Raw genomic sequence first — 20,051 nt, 5'->3', positions numbered from 1 at the left:
TCCATGCATCTGATGAAGTGGGTAATAGTCCACAAAAGACTACGCTACAACAGAATAGTTAGCCTTTATGGTGCCACAAGACCCTTTGTTGTCCTCATCGTAAAGCACTTGAAAGAGGCTGTTGTTTGAACTGTCCTGGATGAGATGTCCTCTCTGACGTTGGTATGCATGCCTTCTTCCTCCCCTTCCACCCTGTACCCGACCCACCCACAGCTGGCCCAGATCTTACCCACTGAAGAGAACTTCTTGCTGTGTTTCCGGCAGCACGTTGGCTCCAGTGCTGAATTCATGGAGGTAAGAACTTGATTTGGATGAGATCACAGAAACCGGGGAGGGCCTTTCAAGGGCAGGCGGGCAGGCTCTTCCTGCTCTCAAGCACAGGGCGCTTCTGAGGGGATCAGGGCCTCCGAGCAAACTGAGTGTGTCTCCCTTTGCACCCCTGACGTGCTGAAGATGGGTGGTGCAGCAGCTGGCTCGCCGACTCTCGCCTGCTGCCCTGGAGGTCTTCTTACCAACTGACCTTGTCCAGCAGCAGCCTCACTGGGAGCAGTTGTCTGGAGCTCGTCTGCATTTTTCACTCACCTTCCAGCTTGTTTGCCTCAGGAGGACGAAAGCAGACATGGCATTGTTCACAAAAACAGTAGCTGCTTGGATTTACTTTGATCCTGATCGGGGCGGGGGGGGGGGCGGCTTCAGTCCTTGCCTGGTGATCTGGGCTGGGGCAGGGGGTGAGTGTGTGGCTGCTCTCAGCACTGGGTGGGAAGCTCCCACTCCCAGGTCACTGGCCTGGAGCCTGGTTCATTCCCAGAGCTGCCCTGCCAGGAATACGGGAGGCCAGCCTTGAGCCTGGGCTGGGGGCTCTTCCAGCCCAAGTGCCACATTCCATTTCAGAGATGCTCCCAGGGGCCACATTCTGGGATGGGCGGGGCAAAAGGGGCAGAGCCAAATCCCCCAAACACCAGCATGTTGTAGCTGGCTGCCAAGACCTAAACCTCAGGAGAAGGAATGGGCGGGGGGGGGGGGGGAGGCAGAGACTGCACAAAAGTCAGGGAGCCGCTGAATGACCAGTGGTCAGGGGAGGGGGAAGGGCCAGAGGAAGAGGTGTGGCCATCCGAGAAACTCCTGGATTGGGAGCCCAGGAGGGCCAGATTGGGCCCCCGGGCCTGAAGTTGCCCATCATAGGTTGCCACCCCTATCCGCACAGTGCTCCCATGAGCTCAGTGGTGTGGTATTCTCCGAGTGGCACCCCTGCCATGTCCCCGCTGCAGTCCTCACCACCCCGTACCCCGTTTGGATTGGCGCCAATCATGCCTCAGCCATCCTTGATGAGAGTTTTATCAAATGTGTGCGTGCTGCTGCTGCTCTTGCCAGGTATTAAATCCGAGTTCTACTTAAGCCTGTTGTCTCCTGCTCTCTCCTGTGAGCCCTTTCGGGCACCAGGCCCATTCCTGGAAATACCTGCTCTGTGCTGTGGTCCACCTGCATCAGGGCTTAGTGCAGCACCACGCAGGCTGGATGTTGGGAAACACACACCGTGCGGCTCATGGGCCCCCACCGGGGCACAACGCCCCTCTCCCCCTGACACAGGCCTCTTCGCAGAAGTTGCAGCAGCCATGTCCTTGAGGTGGCATGTGCAGAAATTCCTGGTCACAAAAGCAGTGGTCAAAGGTGGTGCCTTGCTGAAATGCCTTGGCAGTGGGTGTTCTCCATGCCACAGCCTCTGCTTGGGACTTGCCTCTCCCAGTCTCCTAGAAGCACCACAGCTCTGCCTCTGCTCCACTAACCTCCCTTCCCCGAAACCCTTCTTCTCTTTCATGCTCCATTCCTGTCCTGCCCAGCCAGGCTGTGTGCAGGCATTCCACTCCTGCCCACCACAGGAATATCCAAAGTGAAGTATTCGTATGGGCTCAAAGGGCTGCTTATCCTTATTTCATAGTCCTCTTTACTACATCCTTTCAAGGCCAGTGCTGTTGTGCAGATGGCACAGGCTGAGGGCCCTCATCATGAGTTCATGGCTGAGCTGAGACTTGCAGACTCTGCTACAGCAGCTCAAAGAAGCCCACTTCGCCGATCGTCCTGGGCTCTGATGATACTGTGGTGTCTCTGGGAGCGGTACTGCCAGACCGGTGCTGCTCCAGGAGCAAGGCGCTTTCCCTGCACTGTGGTGATGGCTGTGATGAGGCTGGGCTGTGGCAAGCTAGTGTCCCTGTGGCCAGAGCCCTTGGAGTCCTCAGAGTCTGGGAGCGGCAATGCCACCTCCTCAGGAGGCAGAGAAGCTGATCCCTGTGATCTTTCTGGGTCCTGGGGAGGTGGTGGCCTCGTGGCATCTTTCCATGTCCAAGTCCTCTCCCAGCACCCAGGAGCCACATCTTCTGGAGTCAAGGAGCTGGGATGCTCTGAGGATGAAGGTTTGGGGTCCTGACCATGACAGAAGGATAGGGGGCCAGGGCTGCAGTCAGGCTGGCACTGGAAGCAAACTGATGCTCCCTACACAAGAGCCACATAAATAAATGAAGAATGAATGGTGTATAGCCATCTTGAGACAAGCATCAGCAGCTGTGAAACAGCAGCCTGTCCAAGCAATTAAAATGAATAATAGGAAACGAATACTGTGTCTGAATGAAATTGGAGTCCATCTGTTGTTGGGTAATAGGGAAATGAACTTGTCTGACAGGCACATGCAATAAAATATTGAAATTAATCTCATGTAAGCAATACCATTCATAATAATTTGTGCTTAAAATATTGATTCTTATCATAATGAGTGAACCTTTGACTCAATATTTTCCACTGACAAGGCCTTTCTCCCACAAGAACAGCATCGAGAAACTTCGCCCACTTGATACTGGTGGTCTGGAAACCTGTTGCTCCATGGCATGCAAAGGCTCTGATGAAACCCTTCTAATGGGTTGAGGCTGTTTTATGGCGTGTTAGTTACTGACGCATTATTGCTGCTGCTCCTTAATCTGCTGCTTCATTTGTTGTCGCTGTATGTTAGCCACCTCGAGGCATTTGTGAGGAGATGGGATATAAATCCCCCAAACTGATTCCCCCCCCCCCCCAATATGAATACAATAGCTGTAAATAAACCTGTGTTGTTCCTGTTGCAGGCCTGGCGAAAATATGATACCGATCGCAGTGGTTACATTGAAGCCAATGAGCTCAAGGTGAGCTGGACTTTCTCTCTGAAGCTGGGAGATGTCAGATCCCGTTGGCCCTGCTGGCTGGGGCATGCTGGGAGCTGAAGTACCAGGTTGGGGAAGGCTGACTTAGCTCGAAGAGACGCATGTCTTGAAAGGTGGGGCCAATTGCCAAGCGAGGCCACACGTGTTTTCTGGCGTGCACAGAGCTCTCTGTGCCACACCAGCGCTTAGCCTGTCCGAAGGACTTCGTGCCGTTTGGTCCTCCGTGATCTCTGCAAGAGCTCCGTAGGGCTGGCCAGTCCTCGGGTCCCCATATTGCGGGCGGGGGCTGAGGCTGAGAGAGGCTCACCTGCAGGCGCTCGGGGAAATGAGTTTTGAGTCTCCTGGGGACCTTGGGGCCTGCAGTTCACCCTCTGAACCACGCCTACCCCACGTCAGGCTCCACTGCTCTGTGCCAAGCGCACCCACAGATCGCGGCCTGGCAAGTGCCGCTGGCCTCAGGCAGAAGTAGCCCTGCAGAGGGCGAGGCGGAGAGGTAGAGCAGCGCCAGCCGCACTAATAGGTGGCTGCAGCTCAGGCCCAAACGACGTGCCATAGTAATGGGGGGGGGAGTTGCTGCTGAAAATGGCTTCCCCCTCCTCTCCCCTTACCTGACCCATCATGTTGTGTGTTTCCCTGTCTCGTGGTGCAGAGCGGGCAGGAAATGCATGTCGTGGCAGACCTCACTTACGGTGGCGGTCGTGGAAAAAGAGCGCAGAGGGAGCAGGGAGGGGAACATGCAACATGGCAACATAAGCAGATGTTCCAGGGAGAAGAGGGCGATGAGTGTCCAGCTGTTGTTGCTGTCCACAGCAAACATGTGTCTGCTGGAACATCTCATTCAGCTCTTACGCTGCAATTCTAAGCACACTTGCTGGTGCATAAGAACTTATAGAGCTCCATGGACTTACTTCAGAGTAGACATGTTTATGTTTAATTGGGATGTAAATCCCTTGGCACCTCCTCACAAGTTCTCTTTTTCCAGGGATTCCTGTCGGACTTGTTAGAAAAAGCTAACAGGCCCTATGATGAACCAAAGCTGGAAGAATACACTCAGACCATCGTAAGTGCCTGTGGCAGCTGGAGGGGTGGGAGGGACCTTGTCTCCCAGGGAGTGGGCGGGGGGATGTGGCTCAGTTCCAGGACCACAGGCTGCACAGAGCTCAGTCCACCTTGCACAGATTTTCTCTGCCCGTAGCAACTGCAGGTGGGTCAGGAAAGGAAGAACTGAGTTGAATTCAGGGTGACTGCAGAGGACTGGATTTGTCCTGCAGCATGAGAGGTGGGAAGCTCTCCACTACGCCGAGCAATCCTGCTCCTGCCCTCTGAAACCACTGTGGAGGGGATGAGAGGAGGGCACTCTGCACATGCTGAAGCATTCTTTTCTCTAGCTTGCGGTTACTTGTATTTCACTGGTGCCTCTAAGAGTCAGGGAGGGGATGAGGGAGTCCACCCATAGTGTTGCTCTAAGTGCCTCCCTTGAAGGATGGCCAGATTCACAGGGCTGCTGGCAAGGCTGCCTGGCAACTATGGGAATGGCAGTTCAACACATCTAGGCGGCACCTGGCTGGAGACACGAGACATGGCTCGAGGGACAACCTTCAGAGGCAAATGAAGAGTAGAGCAGCGAGAGAGAAGAGCGGGGCAAACCCACGAAGCCTGCCCCCTCTCCAAGGTTTCAGACCTGGAAAGAGGTTTTCACTGCAGATTGCGGCCTCCTGAGCTGCATCTAGTAAAAGGAGGAAATGGGAGAAAAGAAAAACTCTGCAGCCGAATGAGCATCCAGTGCAGTTGGCCTTAAGCAAGAACAGCCCTTGTCACTGGGGATGCCAGGGACAGATCCTGGGACCTTCTGTGTGCAGAGCTCTGAGCTATGTCATTATTCCACTTGTGGTAATGAACAGATGGTCTCCTCCTTTCCCTTGCAGCGCTGGCTGCTCAGAGCTGGACCACAGGTGAACGGGAAGCACTTGAGTGGCTCTAAGTGTGCTCTGCAACATCTGTGCCATGAAACGTCCCCTCAGGTGTCACACTATTTCATGGCTCTGTTGTTTTGTTTTGCCTTCTAAAATAAATGCTTTTAATACCTTTTTGTTAAAACCCACACACAGCCAGGGTATACCAAAAACCACCACCACAATAGAACTTGCACAGTCTGTGGCACGCTGTCTGCTTTCGTTTCCAGCATTAAGAGCTGTGACACAGGACCTGCATCACAGGACCTGTGACAACAGGCGTGCTGATTTCTCACACTGTCTTCAGCATTCCCATCCTCACTGATCTAGTTATTGTACCCATCCAAAAGTAAAATTACGCACCTGGAGGATGATGTTCTGCAGAGTTTGTGTCAATACACATTATGAAGGGCAAGGAAGTTTCTCTGATTCTACAGTATGGCTTAGTTAGGACTGGCTCATCAGAGGAGCGCCATGGTGCCAAAGAAAGGCACAAGCCCTGCAGCCCACGGGGCGTCCACATGAGGCCTTTATCATGCAGTTGTCCCGCCTCACCCATGGAATCCCACACATGGAGGGGCCAGGCATCCTGTTCCGTTGCTAGCCCTCCTGTGCTTTCCCACTGCTTCTCCCATCAGAGGGCGAGTGGGCTCCACAGAGCCCCAGCAGCCCTCCAAGTGCTGCAGGTGATCTCCTGGACCCCCGGAAACACTTGGCTCCGAGGGAGGGCCCCTTAGAGCCAGGCCTTTTGGCCGTGCTGGGGCTGGCTTGCTGAAGAGCAGGCGGACAGTGGTGCTGCCCAGGGCAGCGGTCAGGTGGAGCCACTGCTCCTCTGGCCGGTAGGGGGGTCAGGTTGGCAGGGAGGGACCGTAGCTCAATGATGGAGCCCCTGGTTGGGGTGCAGAAGACCCCGGGTGCAATCCCTTGCAGCATCTCCCAGCAGGGCTAGGGAAGAATCCTGCCTGGGATGCTGGAGAGCTGCTGCTGCCAGTCGGAGTTAACAATGCTGGGCCAGGTGGACCCAGGGCCCGGCTCTGCCTAAGGCAGCTTCCCCCATCGCTTGATGTTACCTTGCGAGCTCCTCCAACTTCCCCTCCTTAGCAGGTTTTTGGCATGGCAGCTGGGAATGAAGGCCATCGCAGCCCAACACATCTGGAGGGCACCAGGCTGGGTATGGTGCTCTTCATGGCTGGGCTCCTTAGAAGATCCCGTTGGCTTCACTGGGCATGACCAGGGCAGCCTCTCCGGATGGACGAGGGCAGCCGCGGCAGGCAGGCAAGCAGATGCAGCTGCTCTGCCGGTGCCCGGGCAGCAGGGCTCCCCCCCCCCCCCGGCACGTTAGTTTGGCCTTTCTGAAGACTGTGGGGGCCGGGCCGGGTTTACACTGGACCAACAGTGCTGGTGGACATGGACTTCCCCTCCTTCCCAGGGCAGCCCCTCCAGCCCCCTGAGAATGCTGCACAGAGAATCATTAGACCCTGCGGGAGGGGGCGAGCTGAGGTGTGTGTGGGGATCCCCGAAATTGGACAGAGGAGCCTTCCGTGAGCAGAGCCCTGCCTCGCGTGGAAGGCCCTTTCCTCTCATGCAAGGCAGGCCATGGATCCAGCTGCAGAGGTTTCTGCAGGGCTGCCTTGTTTCCTCTGGGAGGAAACCGACTTGCCCCTTGAGGAAGAGCGAGCAGACAGATTCCAGCAGAGTTTGCACAGGGAACATGAAGGGAGGCCGTATGGGGGCCGGAGCGCCTTGCGGCCCAGGCCAGTTTCTGCAGAGCTGCTGACAGGCTGTCGCTTTGTGACCCCACAGCTGCGAATGTTTGATTTGAACGGGGACGGGAAGCTCTGCCTGTCGGAGATGTCACGGTAAGGATTTCCCTTTGTCTCGTTGTCTTCAGAGACCTCCAAGGCTGAACAGAGCGCTTGGGTGCTGATTTGTCATTGCACTGGCATCTCCTAAAATTCGCACAAGTCTGCCTGTCCTTCCTAAACAGTTCTGTTTGTCCCTCTCACCTCCCTAATCTGGTGGAAATAAGATAAGTGAAGAAACGTGCATCTTGGTGCCATTGCATGCACACTCACCAATGAGCCTACTGCAGTTTTGCTGAACATGGCGCCCTCCAGAGGTTTCAGACTACAACTCCCATCTTCCCTGACCACTGGCTGGCTGGGGTTGATAGGACTTGAAGTCCAGAACATCTGGTCAGGGAAGGCAGGCTTAGTGGGATTTGCTTCTGAGTAATCATGCAGAGCAGGGATGGGGAACCTCAGGCCCAAATCTGGCCCTCCGGGGTCCCCGAGATGGCCATGCCCCCACCCCCTTCCCCCAACCACCCATTGTTCGGTGGTTTCCCAGCGTTTGCCCAGTTTCCCCCCCATTCTGAAAGGTTGAAATGCCTCTCCTGAGGCTGAGTGACTGGCAGTAAAATATGCTGGTATTTTTGGCCTCCCAGCTTTTGCTCCACCCACTTTGCATGGCCTCGCCCACCACTGGCATGCGGCCCCAGAGGGCTTCTCCAAAGCAGAATCCAGCCCTGAGGCGGAAAGAGGCTCCTCACTGCTGATGTAAAGGTTCCATTCCTTAGGCCATGCTCAGAGAGTGATTTCACTTTCACCAGCCCATAATACACTTTTGCCTCTTTTTCTTTTCTTGCTGAGAGAAGAGCTAAAAGGGTGAGCAAGGTACATTCCAGTTTCCCCCTGTAAAATGGAGCCACAAACCTTGAACTGCATCCAGCCCACCACTTCCGAGGCATCTGCCCACCATATAATTCTATCAATTTGTGGTCAGAGCAAGTCTGAATACACGTTAAGAACACTGACTGACTGACTGACTTTATTTATTTATTTGTTTGTTTGTTTGGGGCACAATCCTATGCATGCTTAGTCATAAAAAAGTCCTACAACTCCCAGCATTCCCCAGCCAGCCATGCTGGGAGCTGTTGGACTGCACAGGACTTTTTTCTGTCTAAACATGCATAGGATTGTTTCCTTACAGCATTTTTACCCCACTCTTGAAGTAGTTTGCATAAGATCAGTGAAAACAAGGCAGCCTGCAGGCTTACAATGTAAATGACACAAAAGGAAAATGGATGAGAAACAAGCAAACTTAGGCACCCATCCTTAAAGTTACCTAGGCATCCTCTCAATGACCAGTTGGAGTGGAACCCATTCAGCGAAAGGAGGAGTCAAAAGGAGGTGGTGTCTCAGCAGAACTGATGGAGAAGAAGCCCTGCTTTCCATCTCACCCTTTGATGCAGCCTGATGGAATGGCTGCTGCCAGGTGTTAGGTGCATGTAACTTTGGCCATAGAGAGATTAACTCAAACAACGCACTGAGCATCCATAATTGTAGAAAAATAGTGGTCTTGCCAATTTATCCCACAAATCAGGGAAATTTGGCTGAAGAACAAAATTGGGGATCAATGCAAGTTACCATTTCTGAAACCTCTGCAGCTATTAGCTGAAAGCACTCTGGCGTCACTTCATTGAAATGATCCTTTCCTGGGCATGAGCTCCGCTGCCATGGCACGCCTATGAACATGCCAGCTTCTCAAATGCTTTTAAACTATGAGCTCGTGTGTGCTATTGGTTGGTTTGCACCAAGTCAGCCTCCCCTTTTGTTTGCTTGTTAAATGATAGCTGAATAAATAATCAGGAGCTGCAGGCAGCCTGGCAGGTGCCATGGGAGGTGTCTGCAAGCACAGTGGCACCCAAGGACATCACCTTGAGGACTCCAGGAGACCGCCCTGTCACAGAGCTTGCCATCTGCTAGCCGAGGGTGGGGTGGAACGGACACAGAAGGACTCACATCCCACAGCAAACTAGGATCTCCAAGTAGAGGCCTTCACTTGTAAAGTGCAGAACAGAGGAGAACGTTTGAATATTATCTCATCCCTTCCAGGATGCTCCTTAGCCACCTCAAAAAGCAGGAAACAGGATATAAATAATTTAAAATAATAAATTAATTATTGTAGAAAGGTAGAGGGGAATTTACTCCCGAGCATAAAGACGGGGTGAACGGTGAGGCATGTCTTCCTAACAAACCTAATGTTGTTCACTGTATAAGCAGACATTGTGCATTTCTGAACATTTTATTTCCAAGGCTAACTGAATCCCAGTTACATGGGATGGGCATAGATATGTCGGTATAATAGACTTACATGACAGTTGAGTTAGAAGAAAGACCTCCAAAACTGGACTGGGCATTTCAAATCTCCAAGGAAAGTTGCTTTGCAAATTAACGGTCCAGTCCAGGTTTACTTGGAAGTAAGTCTCACTGTGACTACTGGGGCTTACCTCCAGGTAAGGGTGCATAGGACTGCAGCCCTATGGAGGTCTTAAGGCTGTGTAGCCTGATTTCCACCTCCCTGTCCTTGAAGCCTAAACCAGTGTTCTTCTAGTCCCAGGTCTGGGCTGGCCCATCTTAGCCTGTCAGGTGCCCCAGGGAAGCTGCTGTTAGTCCGGGTGTAGTGACTTACTGAGTGTGAAGTGACCATACACACTCCTTGACCGGAGAGTTGCTAGCCTCTTGCTTCCGTTTGGAATGTGGCCATCCCCTAGACCCTAGGGCAGGGTTGAGCAACTTACAGGGCTGGGGGCCCCCACGTTGCCACCCCCAGAATCCACTGCGGGCCACACCCCACACACCTTGTTTCACTACAGAATTGCCACAACATTTGCTGGGGCCACAAAAATGTCCAGGGGCCCACACGTCGCTCACCTGTAGACTGCATGTTGCCCATCCCTGGTCTGGGGGTGACCACGTTCCAAGAGGACCATGGCAAAAAGAAGCATGGTTACGATTCATGAGGTGCAGTTTTTCATTTGTCCTTACAGCACTATGATGGGGAAAACCACACCTGTGGAAGGTGCCTGCCTCCAGGCCCTTAAAGAGATGGAAGCTGTCTTCCTTTTGAAATACAGCCACCCTGATTTTAGACAAGGGGAGAGATGTCTTGCACCCTCCAATTTGGTCTTCTCCATAGCTAAGCCCTAAATGGTCAAGGTAGGAAACAGATCCCAGCACTATGGATCTGTCCTTCCCAAATAATTAGGCAGCTCCCCAGCTCCAATCTGCCATGGTCAAGCATCACCCACTCCCTCCAGAAATCCACATTCCTTCTCAAAGATCAGTTGTGTCAGCACCCAGTAAGACGCACCAAGTGTTACTGCAAAAGCCGCAGGTAGCACTACCTTTCCCGGATTCAGGGGTGGTGATCCCTTCTCTTCTTGGCTAAAAGCTATGATTTTCTGACCCATGACTGACATTGTCCCATTCACGTTGCAGACTGTTGCCTGTGCAGGAGAACTTCCTCCTTAAGTTCCAGGTAAAAACGTTTGTGTGCTTTACTCCAGCTTGTTTTAATTCACTTACTTCAATTCATTCATCCCCTTTCATCTCCTTCTCATCTGCACAGGGAATGAAACTAGACTCGGAGGAATTCAATGCCATCTTCGCATTTTATGACAAGGTAGGAGATCTAGGATGAGGAAGAGAAAGAGAAGCAAGAGAGGGGGGAGAGAGAGAGTGCCTGCCTATGGGTTACAAATGAAGGCAGACAACATATTTCAGGGGAAGTACTGTGCCTTGACATTGGAGTTGGAAGTATTTCCTAATCTTTCTGTCTTAACTTCTGCCATTAATATCCAGGATGGAAGTGGCTTCATTGATGAGAATGAACTGGATGCCCTGTTGAAAGATCTTTATGAGAAAAATAAGAAGGTGAGTTCCTAGGGTTGTGAAGGCGGACTTGCTATGGTTGCGAGACCAGAGAATTGGAGCCATGACTCCAAATGCAACACCAATCATGGACTGGTCCTTTCCCAGCTGGCACCTGTGATGCTGATATTTATCTCTGTCTGGTCTGGGCAGGCAGCATATTTAAAGGTCCGATGGAAGGAATATCCCCATCCTCAGTTCACAGATGGTGTCAGTTGTAGGATACCTAAGTGCTTAATGCGTCTGCCTAGACTTCGGAGATCATGGTCTAATGCGCAGAACTCTTTGCAAGTCCATCCAAGAAGCCATGTGGAACCCTTGGGTCAGCACCCAGGGGCAGGTTCAGTGTCTAGGGGTTCTTCCCTTATTTTTAGTTCTGGCTCAAGCCCTGACCCAGGAAACCTGGGACTCTAATTTGGATGTCTGCATAGCAGCCTTCCCCCAACACACACTCTGGAGATATGTACAAGTAATGGTATTTGTTCAACTCAACAGTCTATCAGCAAGAGATCAGCCACATAAACCAAAAGTATCTTTTAGTTCAACACGTCCCAATTTCTCCCAAGGCCTAGATATGCCAATGGAACTCTGTGTCCACTGGCCTTACTCACAGTTAGTCCAGGGATGTGGCCAATGAGTAGGGATCCTCTACACCCAGGATTTGAGAGTGTAGCAATATTTTGCGCCTGCAAGTGGCAGCAGCAAAATTGCGGTGCCCTAACATAGATTGCAAAAGCAGTTCCACAGCACCAGGATAGGCGTAAGCCTCCCAACCTTGTAGCAATCTCATAGTGAGAAAAAAAGCCCACATATTGTTAATTCAAGCTTAAATACAGGCTAGGAGCACTACAGTATAGTTTAATAATTCTGTATTTCTAGCACTTGGCATGGGAATAGTTCAGCTCTTCCCCCTTTTCTTCCCAGGTCCTAATCCCATAGTCGCTTCCTCACCAGAAATACGACCCCAGCTCTCCAAGGGCCATTTCAGCTCAGGGCAAGCTATCACCCATAATTGCAGGTGGCTGACAAGGAAGAAAAACCCAAATGTCCCAAATACCCCTGTTGTTTATTAGCTCATTTTAACAGTTACAGTAAAACATACGAACAACTGCATCCAACACGCAAATGAGCTGCTTCACGGCTTTGCCTGCTGGGCTCAGATGCTCAGTTTTCTCTGCACTACCTGCTTCCACCACCTGGGGGAGGATGCTCTTTCCTCTACAACTTTGCACATATCTACCGAGGAGCTGCAGGGTGCTGTGGAGGAGCTAGGCCTAACCTTGAGCCAGAGACTGTACAGGAACCTACAGAAGCAGCAAAGGCACCATTGATTTTATTATTTATTTATTTATTGCATTTATACCCCACCTTTTTTCCTCTTGCAAGGAACCCAAGGCGGCTTACATTATCCTCCTCCTCTCCATTTTATCCTCACAACAACCACCCTGTGAGGTGGGTTGGGCTGAGAGTGTGTGACTGGCCCAAAGTCACCCAGTGAGCTTCCATGGCCGAGTGGGGACTAGAACCCGTATGTCCCAGCTCCTAGTCCAACACTCTTGCCACTACACCACACTGGCTCTCAGGAAGTATTTTAGGAAGAAATTGGGTGGCTACAGGCTGAGTGGCAGAAGTGGTGGGAATGTCAGGCTCAGGAATGGACTGAGGTGAGAAAAGCTGTCAAGGAGGGAGAGATTTCTTGGCTGCCCTCATGGAGAAGTCCAGCAATATGGAGGCTTTATAGAGAGCTGAAAGAATTGCAATGACCTGTGAGTGGCCAAAGGATCTTTGGGTTCCCTACTGGGCTTTCCCGGTTAGATAAGGAGCCAGTCAGGCATATATTAGTGGAGCGAATGCTCAGGAAGCTCAGGAGTATAGAGAATGTTCAATCTAGTAAGACGATATAGCACTAATTCTGAGACACTGTAAGGCCCCAAATTGGCCGCAGGAGCCAAGCACCGCTCCCCCTGTGCGCCAGGTCCACTCTCACACAGAGGACGTTATCGGCCCAGTCTCTGCTGTGCTGCAGTGCCACCCCAGCAGTGCTCAGAGACCACTGGACCAGGTCTCTTCAGCCCAGCTGGACCAGGTGTCCTGAGGAGCCAACAGGGGCCTGGCTGGCTCCATATAACTGGGGCTTCACAGGCTGAGCAACTCATCTCACTGGGCAGCCTGCTCTGGAGTCTGGCTAGCAGCCTGCCTTCGTCCACAGCCCCTGCTTCTGGCCCTTTGGATCCTTTCCTGCCTGCTCCAGCATCTGAGCGCCAGCTTGCCTTAGGCCACATCATTGCCTCTGAACCTAGGGGTGTACAAAACCGCACTTACCTGGCTTCGCTGGGGTCTGCAGGTGGGGGAGGCGATCCGTTCCTCCCCCCGGAATCCTCGATGGGGGGGGGAGGCGACCCGTTCCTCCCCCCGGAATCCTCGACGGGGGGGGGGGAGGCAACCCGTTCCTCCCCACCGGAATCCTGCCCAGCCGGCTCTGCTCTGCAGCCAGTCCGTGGAGCCGCCAGCCAGGCTGAGCCGCAGCAAGGCTTCCACTCGCTGCCGGGCTGCTGCAGACGCAAATGGCGTCCTGCATGGGGGATGCCATTTGCATCCCTACGCTAGCCTGAGATAGGCTATGTAAATATATACGTAGCCTATCACGGGCAAGCGTAGGGATGCAAATGGCAGCCGCTATGACAGCCGCCATTTGCGGCCGCAGCAGCCCAGCAGCAGCCAGAGCCGCCGCCACTTCATCTCCTGCTGGAGCTGCCGCTGCCGCACCCGCCACCAGGTAGGTCCGTCCTGGGGGGATTCTGCAGGGTGGCGGGGGGGGAGGCTGTTCCACCACAGACTCCGCGGCCAACAAAAAGGCCCAAAGCCTTCAGTCCAATGATGTGCCAGTGGTTTCAGATAGGGATGTTGGAGAATTCCGCCACGGACTCCAGTGAGCCCAGATTCTTAAAGAATCCTGCCGTGTGCCCCACAAAGCACATTGCTGTTTTTGCTGCAGCACTACCAATTTCAGCAACAAATTTGGCCCCAATGGGTAGTTATGGGAAACTACATGGCTCCCTCAATCCCAAAAAGTTACCCACCCTAGATTTAAAGGAATTCTTTGCTGATGAACACCACGACTGCTTCATGGTAGACTTGACTTCAGGTTAGATCAGCCTCCCCCCAACCTGGTGCCCTCCAGATGTCTTGGACTGCATCACCCATCATTCCCAGCCACTATAGCCATTGGCATGCTTCCCAACCCATCTGGAGGACGTCAGGTTGGGGAAAGCTAGGTTAGCTATAGGCCTGGAATGCCCCAAGCTATAAGAGGCTGTGCCATCCAAGGGGGGAGGTGGGCTGAAAGAGACTGTTGGGAACAGTCAGGGTGAGAGAAAGTGTCCCGGCAGCTGCTGAAAGGGGATTCTGCTTTTCCCTGGGAATTCTCAGTTGCTTTGCTACTGTGCTTTGTCCATGAATTAAGCCTCTTCTGTGTGAGTTAGTGCCCCTTCCCTGAACAGCCAGCAGGCACACTAAAAGGCCAGCTCTGCAGGATGAGAGGGGTCTCCCAGCTTGCAGCCTGCTGTGCCAGGGGAGTGGCTCTCCTTCCCCATTGCTGCAGCCATCTTGCTAGCTTGAAAGCTGAAATAGAAATGGCTTCTTGGGAAGAAATTTGCCCTTGGATTTTTGAAATGTCAGATTTGCATGTGAAAGTCTTCTCATTCCCAGAATCTGGAACTTTAATCTTAAAACTGGGTGCTTCAAGTTCTGAGATAATTTCAGCTTCAGTATGTCTTTAACTTTTGTAGCATGTTTAGTTTTGTGTAAGAGGGAGAGTGGTCATGTTTGCATTTCAGCCCCATAAAGTTGGATTTGAAATTAAAATATCAAGTTTCAAGCAGTGCTGTTCTGAATTTTGATCCTGAGGATGCAGACAACTGTGTTGACTGGGATGTGGTTTGCCAGCTATTATAGTCCTCTAAAGATGAGCTAAATCTGTGCTCTGAATTTTGCACCATTATCCTGGATTTCAAACGTGGGCAGAATTTCATTCCTTTGCAAGCTGACCACAACTTGTCGTCCTCCTCCTTTTTGTCTTCATTTCTCCCCCTTTGCCAGGAAATGAGCATCCAGCAGCTCACCAACTACAGAAAGAGCATCATGAACCTGTCTGATGGGGGGAAGCTTTACCGCAAGGAACTGGAGATCGTACTCTGCAGCGAGCCCCCTCTGTAAAGAGGCACTGTCCCCTTCACTAGTCTCCCCCTACCCTCCACAACCACAAAGACGCAAGAGCCACGGGAGGACTGGCCGCTGTCCTGTGCCTGGGTGATCCGCTCAGCCCTGCAAGGCTTGGTTTGCTGACCTGCTTTAGACTTTCCCCGCAGAATCTCCACCAGCTGGTGAAGGAAGGGCAGCACTGCAAATCAAGACCATCCATTTTCTTTTCCTGCTTGTTTCTCTCTTTAGTTACCACAGTGTGTATCTTGTAAATTCCCAAATCTGGAGTGGATTTTCTTTTTGCTCTGTTTTTATGTTTTGCCTTCCTTTTGTGTTCAAGTCTTCTTGTTTACCAAAGCAGAGTTTACAAGTAAAACTGATGTTCTGCTACAGGATTCTGTGGTTGCAGCTTTTATTTCCCCAAAGGTTTCAAGGTTCTGCAAAGAAGGGTCAGATTTTGAAAGGGCTCTCATTTAAGGTGGCAATTTTTCTCTCTCTCTAAATGTAAAATTGTGAAAACCTAGGCAACTCACATGACCAGATTTTGAAAACACAAGTGCAGCAGACTTGTTGATATTCCCTTCTCAGTAGAGCCATTTTCAGGACAGGAGGAGTGACTTGATGCAGTTAGCTATGTGTGGCTTGACTCGCAGTCCCTTGGGCATGCACTTTGGAGCCAATTTGCCTCTCCGAGGCCCTGCATCTTTTACAGAGGACAGTCCTCTCTTTAAAGAGTGGCCAGAGGACCATCCTCTATTTGAAGATGTCCTTTATCTGAAGGACTGCCGTATCCAATTCTGGCTTAAAGATAAAGAATGGTGAGAGCTGCTGCCTATCAACAGCGGGCCCCTGAGCAGCAAGCTGAACAGGCAGGCAACCGGGTCGCCTGGCCACAGCCTCTCACAGGATGGTGAGATGGGCTGTATTGTTATTTAAATTATAATTCCAAACGTACATCTATATATATAGATCAGCATATGCAAGTTTTATGCAAACCACTGTCCTCTTTTTTTTGGTGATGCATTTCCTCTTTTTTGGCCATCCATAAGTGCCCCTCTTGCCACTGGAGGGGGTTAATTCCTAACCTCAGATAGGGCATCTAGGACCCATGCAGTTTAACGCCCATTGCCTCTGCAGGCAGATGTTTCAACCTGCTAATGAGAACTGATATAAAAGAGCTAGGTTGGAGCTGACCAACGGTCTATCTAGTTCAGCGCTTTGTCTCTCTAGCACTGGGCATTTTAAAAAAATGCTGGCAGACAGAAGGGCTCCTTGCATTCACACTCATATTCCAGCAATCTAATGCACAGACAAGTTATACCCTCCCCCTGCAACGCCCCCCACCATCAAAAGCAAGCTTTTATTACCAAAATGCTGTTGTGCAAATATACTTGCATGCATCCACTTGATTTTCAGTAACCTGTTCTGTTTCCATCTTCAGGTACAGGGATTAATGTTTGGCAAAAACAAGGCAAGGGCCTGCAGATGTTCCCAAGCTTTTCTATGCAGCCTTGAGGACTAAAGACATTCCTACTTTTAAATATGATTTTCAGACGGAAGTATTCCACACCAGAGAGTTGATTCTGGCATTGTGAAGCAAACTCACAAGCAGAATGCAAATCCAAAAATAGGGCCATACATGGAGCAATATTCCCCAAGCATAATTGCTAAGCACCACTAATATTCCAAACGGAGCCTTGCATATGTCAAAGGTTTGCAGGGTAGAGCTGTATTTTTCCACACTGGTGATGGGAGTTGTAGTTCAACATATCTGGAGGGCACCAGGCTGGGGAAGGCTGCTCTGAGGCAAGAGTAGCCAGCAATGGGGTCAAGGACATGGCCTTTGAACTGCAGAGAGAAAGGAATTCCCCTACTGCCATCTTTGACCTGGACTCTGTTAACAGAGTCCAAATTTTGATCAGAGAAATTTTGCTCTCAAACTAAAGATTGAAGTGCTTTATTCAGACAGCGCCGGGGGGGGGGGGGGGTCTGCATACACTTTATGAATCTATATTTTGAGATTTTTCAGAATGTTGATTCATTATTAATAGTTGAGGTGATGGAAGGAGAGCAGAGGGGGACGCAGAGCAGCGGAAGGGTGCAGAGGGGAACATGATTGGAGGCGATGTGGGGGGGGGGGCTATGAAGCCATGCCAGCAGCTCCGTTGAACGAGGGACCCTTTGCAGAAACTCCCTGCGTCCACTCGGATATCTATCCAAGGCCATGAGAACTAGGGACATTCTGTTACGTCCAGAGGTACCTCAGGGAACAGAATCTGCTGCAGCCTATACATTGGGGTCTTAGCCTATGGTCACAGAAGACAAGAGCAATGGATAAATAAGAATATAACTTGGCAGAAGCAGAGAGAAATATGCCTTATAATTAATGTCATTTTTGAAAAGTTCAGATGACAGTTCATCTCAATGAACTCAAGTTCATGGCATTCAGCATTGTTTCATCTAATTGCCATGCTAGCTGGCAGATGGCTTATAGCAACAATTCGGTGGAACACAAGGAGGCTCTGATGCCCCATCTGAGATGAAACAAGATCAGACAGAGGGCATCTGCTAGGCTAGTTTTAACTGCTGTGAGCTGGCATTCTACGCCAAGGCTAAATTGGGGCAGGTGAGAACAAGAGTACCAAGGATGTTTGACTATTTCAAGTTGCAGCGGGGGCTGGATCCACCCAGAATTTTAAGCTTGGTGTGTCCCTAACGGAATTCAGCTTCAGAATGCCGCTGGTTTTTATTTGCTATGGCACTCATCCCGACGCGTACAGGAATGGAAGCAGCCACACGATTAGAGGGCTCTGGGAAGGGCCTCTGCAGCCCATCTCTTCCAAGGCCATCCAGCAAATCTTGGAAGGCTGGCAGCGCCTCTGCTAGTGCTCTGCCTCGATTGATTACAACTGAGGACCACTGGTTTCGGAGAACAAAGACGGCGCGCCTACACTAGCAGCAGGGGCAGCTGCAAAGGAAGCCGTGGAGAAGCCGCAGCTACTCACATTTCACAGCGGATGTTTTGAAAACTCTTCATGGGATGCAAATGGCACCAGCTTGAAACCCTTTGCAGCCAACATGCACTTGGAAAAAATGGCTTCTGCAAGCTGGATTCATGCTGCCCATCTATGGTATACCCCATACAGAGAAAACTCATCTAGACAGGGCTTCTGGGCTCCTGCTAAGACCCCCTGCATGGACCAATGTCCTGGGTCTTAATCCCTTTTCACAGCAGCCAGTGGGTTTGAACCAGGTAACTCTTGTGTCATGGATGTCCAAACCCATTAAGAAGGTGGCGGGGGCACTGCTAGACCTAGGTCCATGGGGCCCCAGCCCCAAATTTATCCCACAGAGCCCTGAGTGCCCAATGGTGGCAACAGTTGGCTTTATTCTCAGCTAAACTGCCATGGCAGGGGGAACCTTTCAAGGGGGATTGCAATTGGAGAAGGGTTACTCTCCACTCCCCACATGCTGCAACACCCCACACCCCACCCCATCTGTCCCTGCATGGCAGTTATGCTTAAGAAACCCATCGGTTTGTGGTACTCTCCTTCTAAACAAACTGATTGGCTATCTTGAGCACTTACCACAGTGGCAGCACTCCCCCGGTAGCCTCCTGGCCAGAAAGGTGGGGGGTGGGCAGGGCACATGCCTTCATGGGCTGACGGGCAAGTTTCATGGGCCAACGGATGATCTAGGGGGCTGGCTTCCATGAGCCTCAAATTCCAGTAAGTATTAGGTGGGGTAGAGCGCAAGCTCATCGCCTTTGGAATTGTGCAAATCAGGTGACCACAACCGCTCTCAGATCATCTTCTCTGCAAAGAATTCTGCACATCTTCTGAAACCCAACACTCTACTCATGCAGGAAAATGTAACTAATGAAGTTAAGTTGACTTGTTTTGGCTTTTATTTGAAACTCTGTGTGTGATTTTGTTGCCATCTCTCCTCCTCCTCCTCCTCTGCTGAATAGCCAAAGCTCTCTGAGCAGTTATATGAGCAACAGAAATCCCAGGACTGGTTAAACCTTATCAGACGCCGATATGGCAAAACCAGTACCTTGAATTGGGCTCGGAAATGTAGATGCAGCCAGCGCAAGCAGGCCAGAATTGGTGTTATATGCTCAGATCTTCTGGTCCCTTTTATCAAGCCGCAGCTTCCAAACTGTCTCCAAGGGCAGCTCCGCATAGAACACATTGCATTAATCTAACCAGGTCATCCAAGCACAGATGACTGAAGCCAGGCTATTCCTGTCCAGATAGAGGCGGTTGATGGGGCATAAATGAAGCTGGTAGAAAGCGCTCTGTGCCACAGAGGCCACCTGATCCTCAAGTGGCAATGACGACTCTAGTGATATAACCTCCAAGTTGCAAACCTGCTCCTTCAGAGGGTGCACAACCCCACCTACAACAGGCTGAACACCCTCCATATGGCAGGGCATTTTAAAGGAATTACTGGGTGTCCATGTTTCCATTCAGATGGCTTCCATGTGGAGACCTCTCTACCATGTACAAGCCCTGACATTTGGACTGAGGTGAAAGTGGTTCAAACTACAAAACAAAACAAAACACAGGGAGTGAATACAGCTTTGCAAATGCATTTATACAAGTTACTAGCCTAGCATAATTCTTACTAGCCAGCCCACCCACCAGTAAATACATGAATTAAAAAGCAAAGTAATCATCGTCATGATCTCTAAAACTCTAATTTCAAAATTTAGAAAAATTGTTATTCCATTTTTATATTTTGTTATAAAACACAATCATTCTGGTATTACAAAAACATATTTAGGGATTATTCTTTTTGTTTTGCCGTAAGTTAAAGGTATTAAAAAACTGCGTAGCCCACAATAAAAACTAAAACACTGAATCCTCTAATGTCAGAACATTAAGATCACAGAAGAATTATTCTGGGATTAGTCAGGACTGAAAACAAATTGTTATTCCATTTTTTATATTTTGCAGTAAGGGAACAATGCTTTACCTTTCTGCAAAGATTTTCTC

General features: G+C 50.8%; 1 protein-coding gene across 3 annotated transcripts in view; it reads left to right on the top strand.

Annotated features, from left to right (window-relative positions):
• Positions 1–15,445, top strand: part of CALB2 (calbindin 2) — a 54,843-nt gene extending 39,398 nt beyond the window's left edge. For 2 of the 3 annotated variants that reach the window (XM_084812314.1, XM_084812316.1), the window contains 9 exons: positions 214–294; positions 3,111–3,167; positions 4,168–4,245; positions 5,111–5,206; positions 6,941–6,996; positions 10,420–10,459; positions 10,550–10,603; positions 10,783–10,854; positions 14,950–15,445. In XM_084812314.1, coding sequence (XP_084668440.1) covers positions 214–294; positions 3,111–3,167; positions 4,168–4,245; positions 5,111–5,206; positions 6,941–6,996; positions 10,420–10,459; positions 10,550–10,603; positions 10,783–10,854; positions 14,950–15,066 — 651 coding nt within the window. In that variant the 3' untranslated portion in view covers positions 15,067–15,445. The remainder of the gene's footprint in view (positions 1–213; positions 295–3,110; positions 3,168–4,167; positions 4,246–5,110; positions 5,207–6,940; positions 6,997–10,419; positions 10,460–10,549; positions 10,604–10,782; positions 10,855–14,949) is intronic. The other variant, XM_084812315.1, reaches the window with a different exon arrangement.
• The last annotated feature ends 4,606 nt before the right edge of the window (positions 15,446–20,051 follow it).

This window comes from Heloderma suspectum, chromosome 8 (assembly GCF_057233095.1).
Source record: "Heloderma suspectum isolate Gila_16-S chromosome 8, 16-S_ref, whole genome shotgun sequence".
Lineage (NCBI taxonomy): Eukaryota > Metazoa > Chordata > Lepidosauria > Squamata > Helodermatidae > Heloderma > Heloderma suspectum.
Note: the sequence above shows the minus strand (reverse complement) of the source record. Positions and strands in the feature narration are given on the sequence as shown.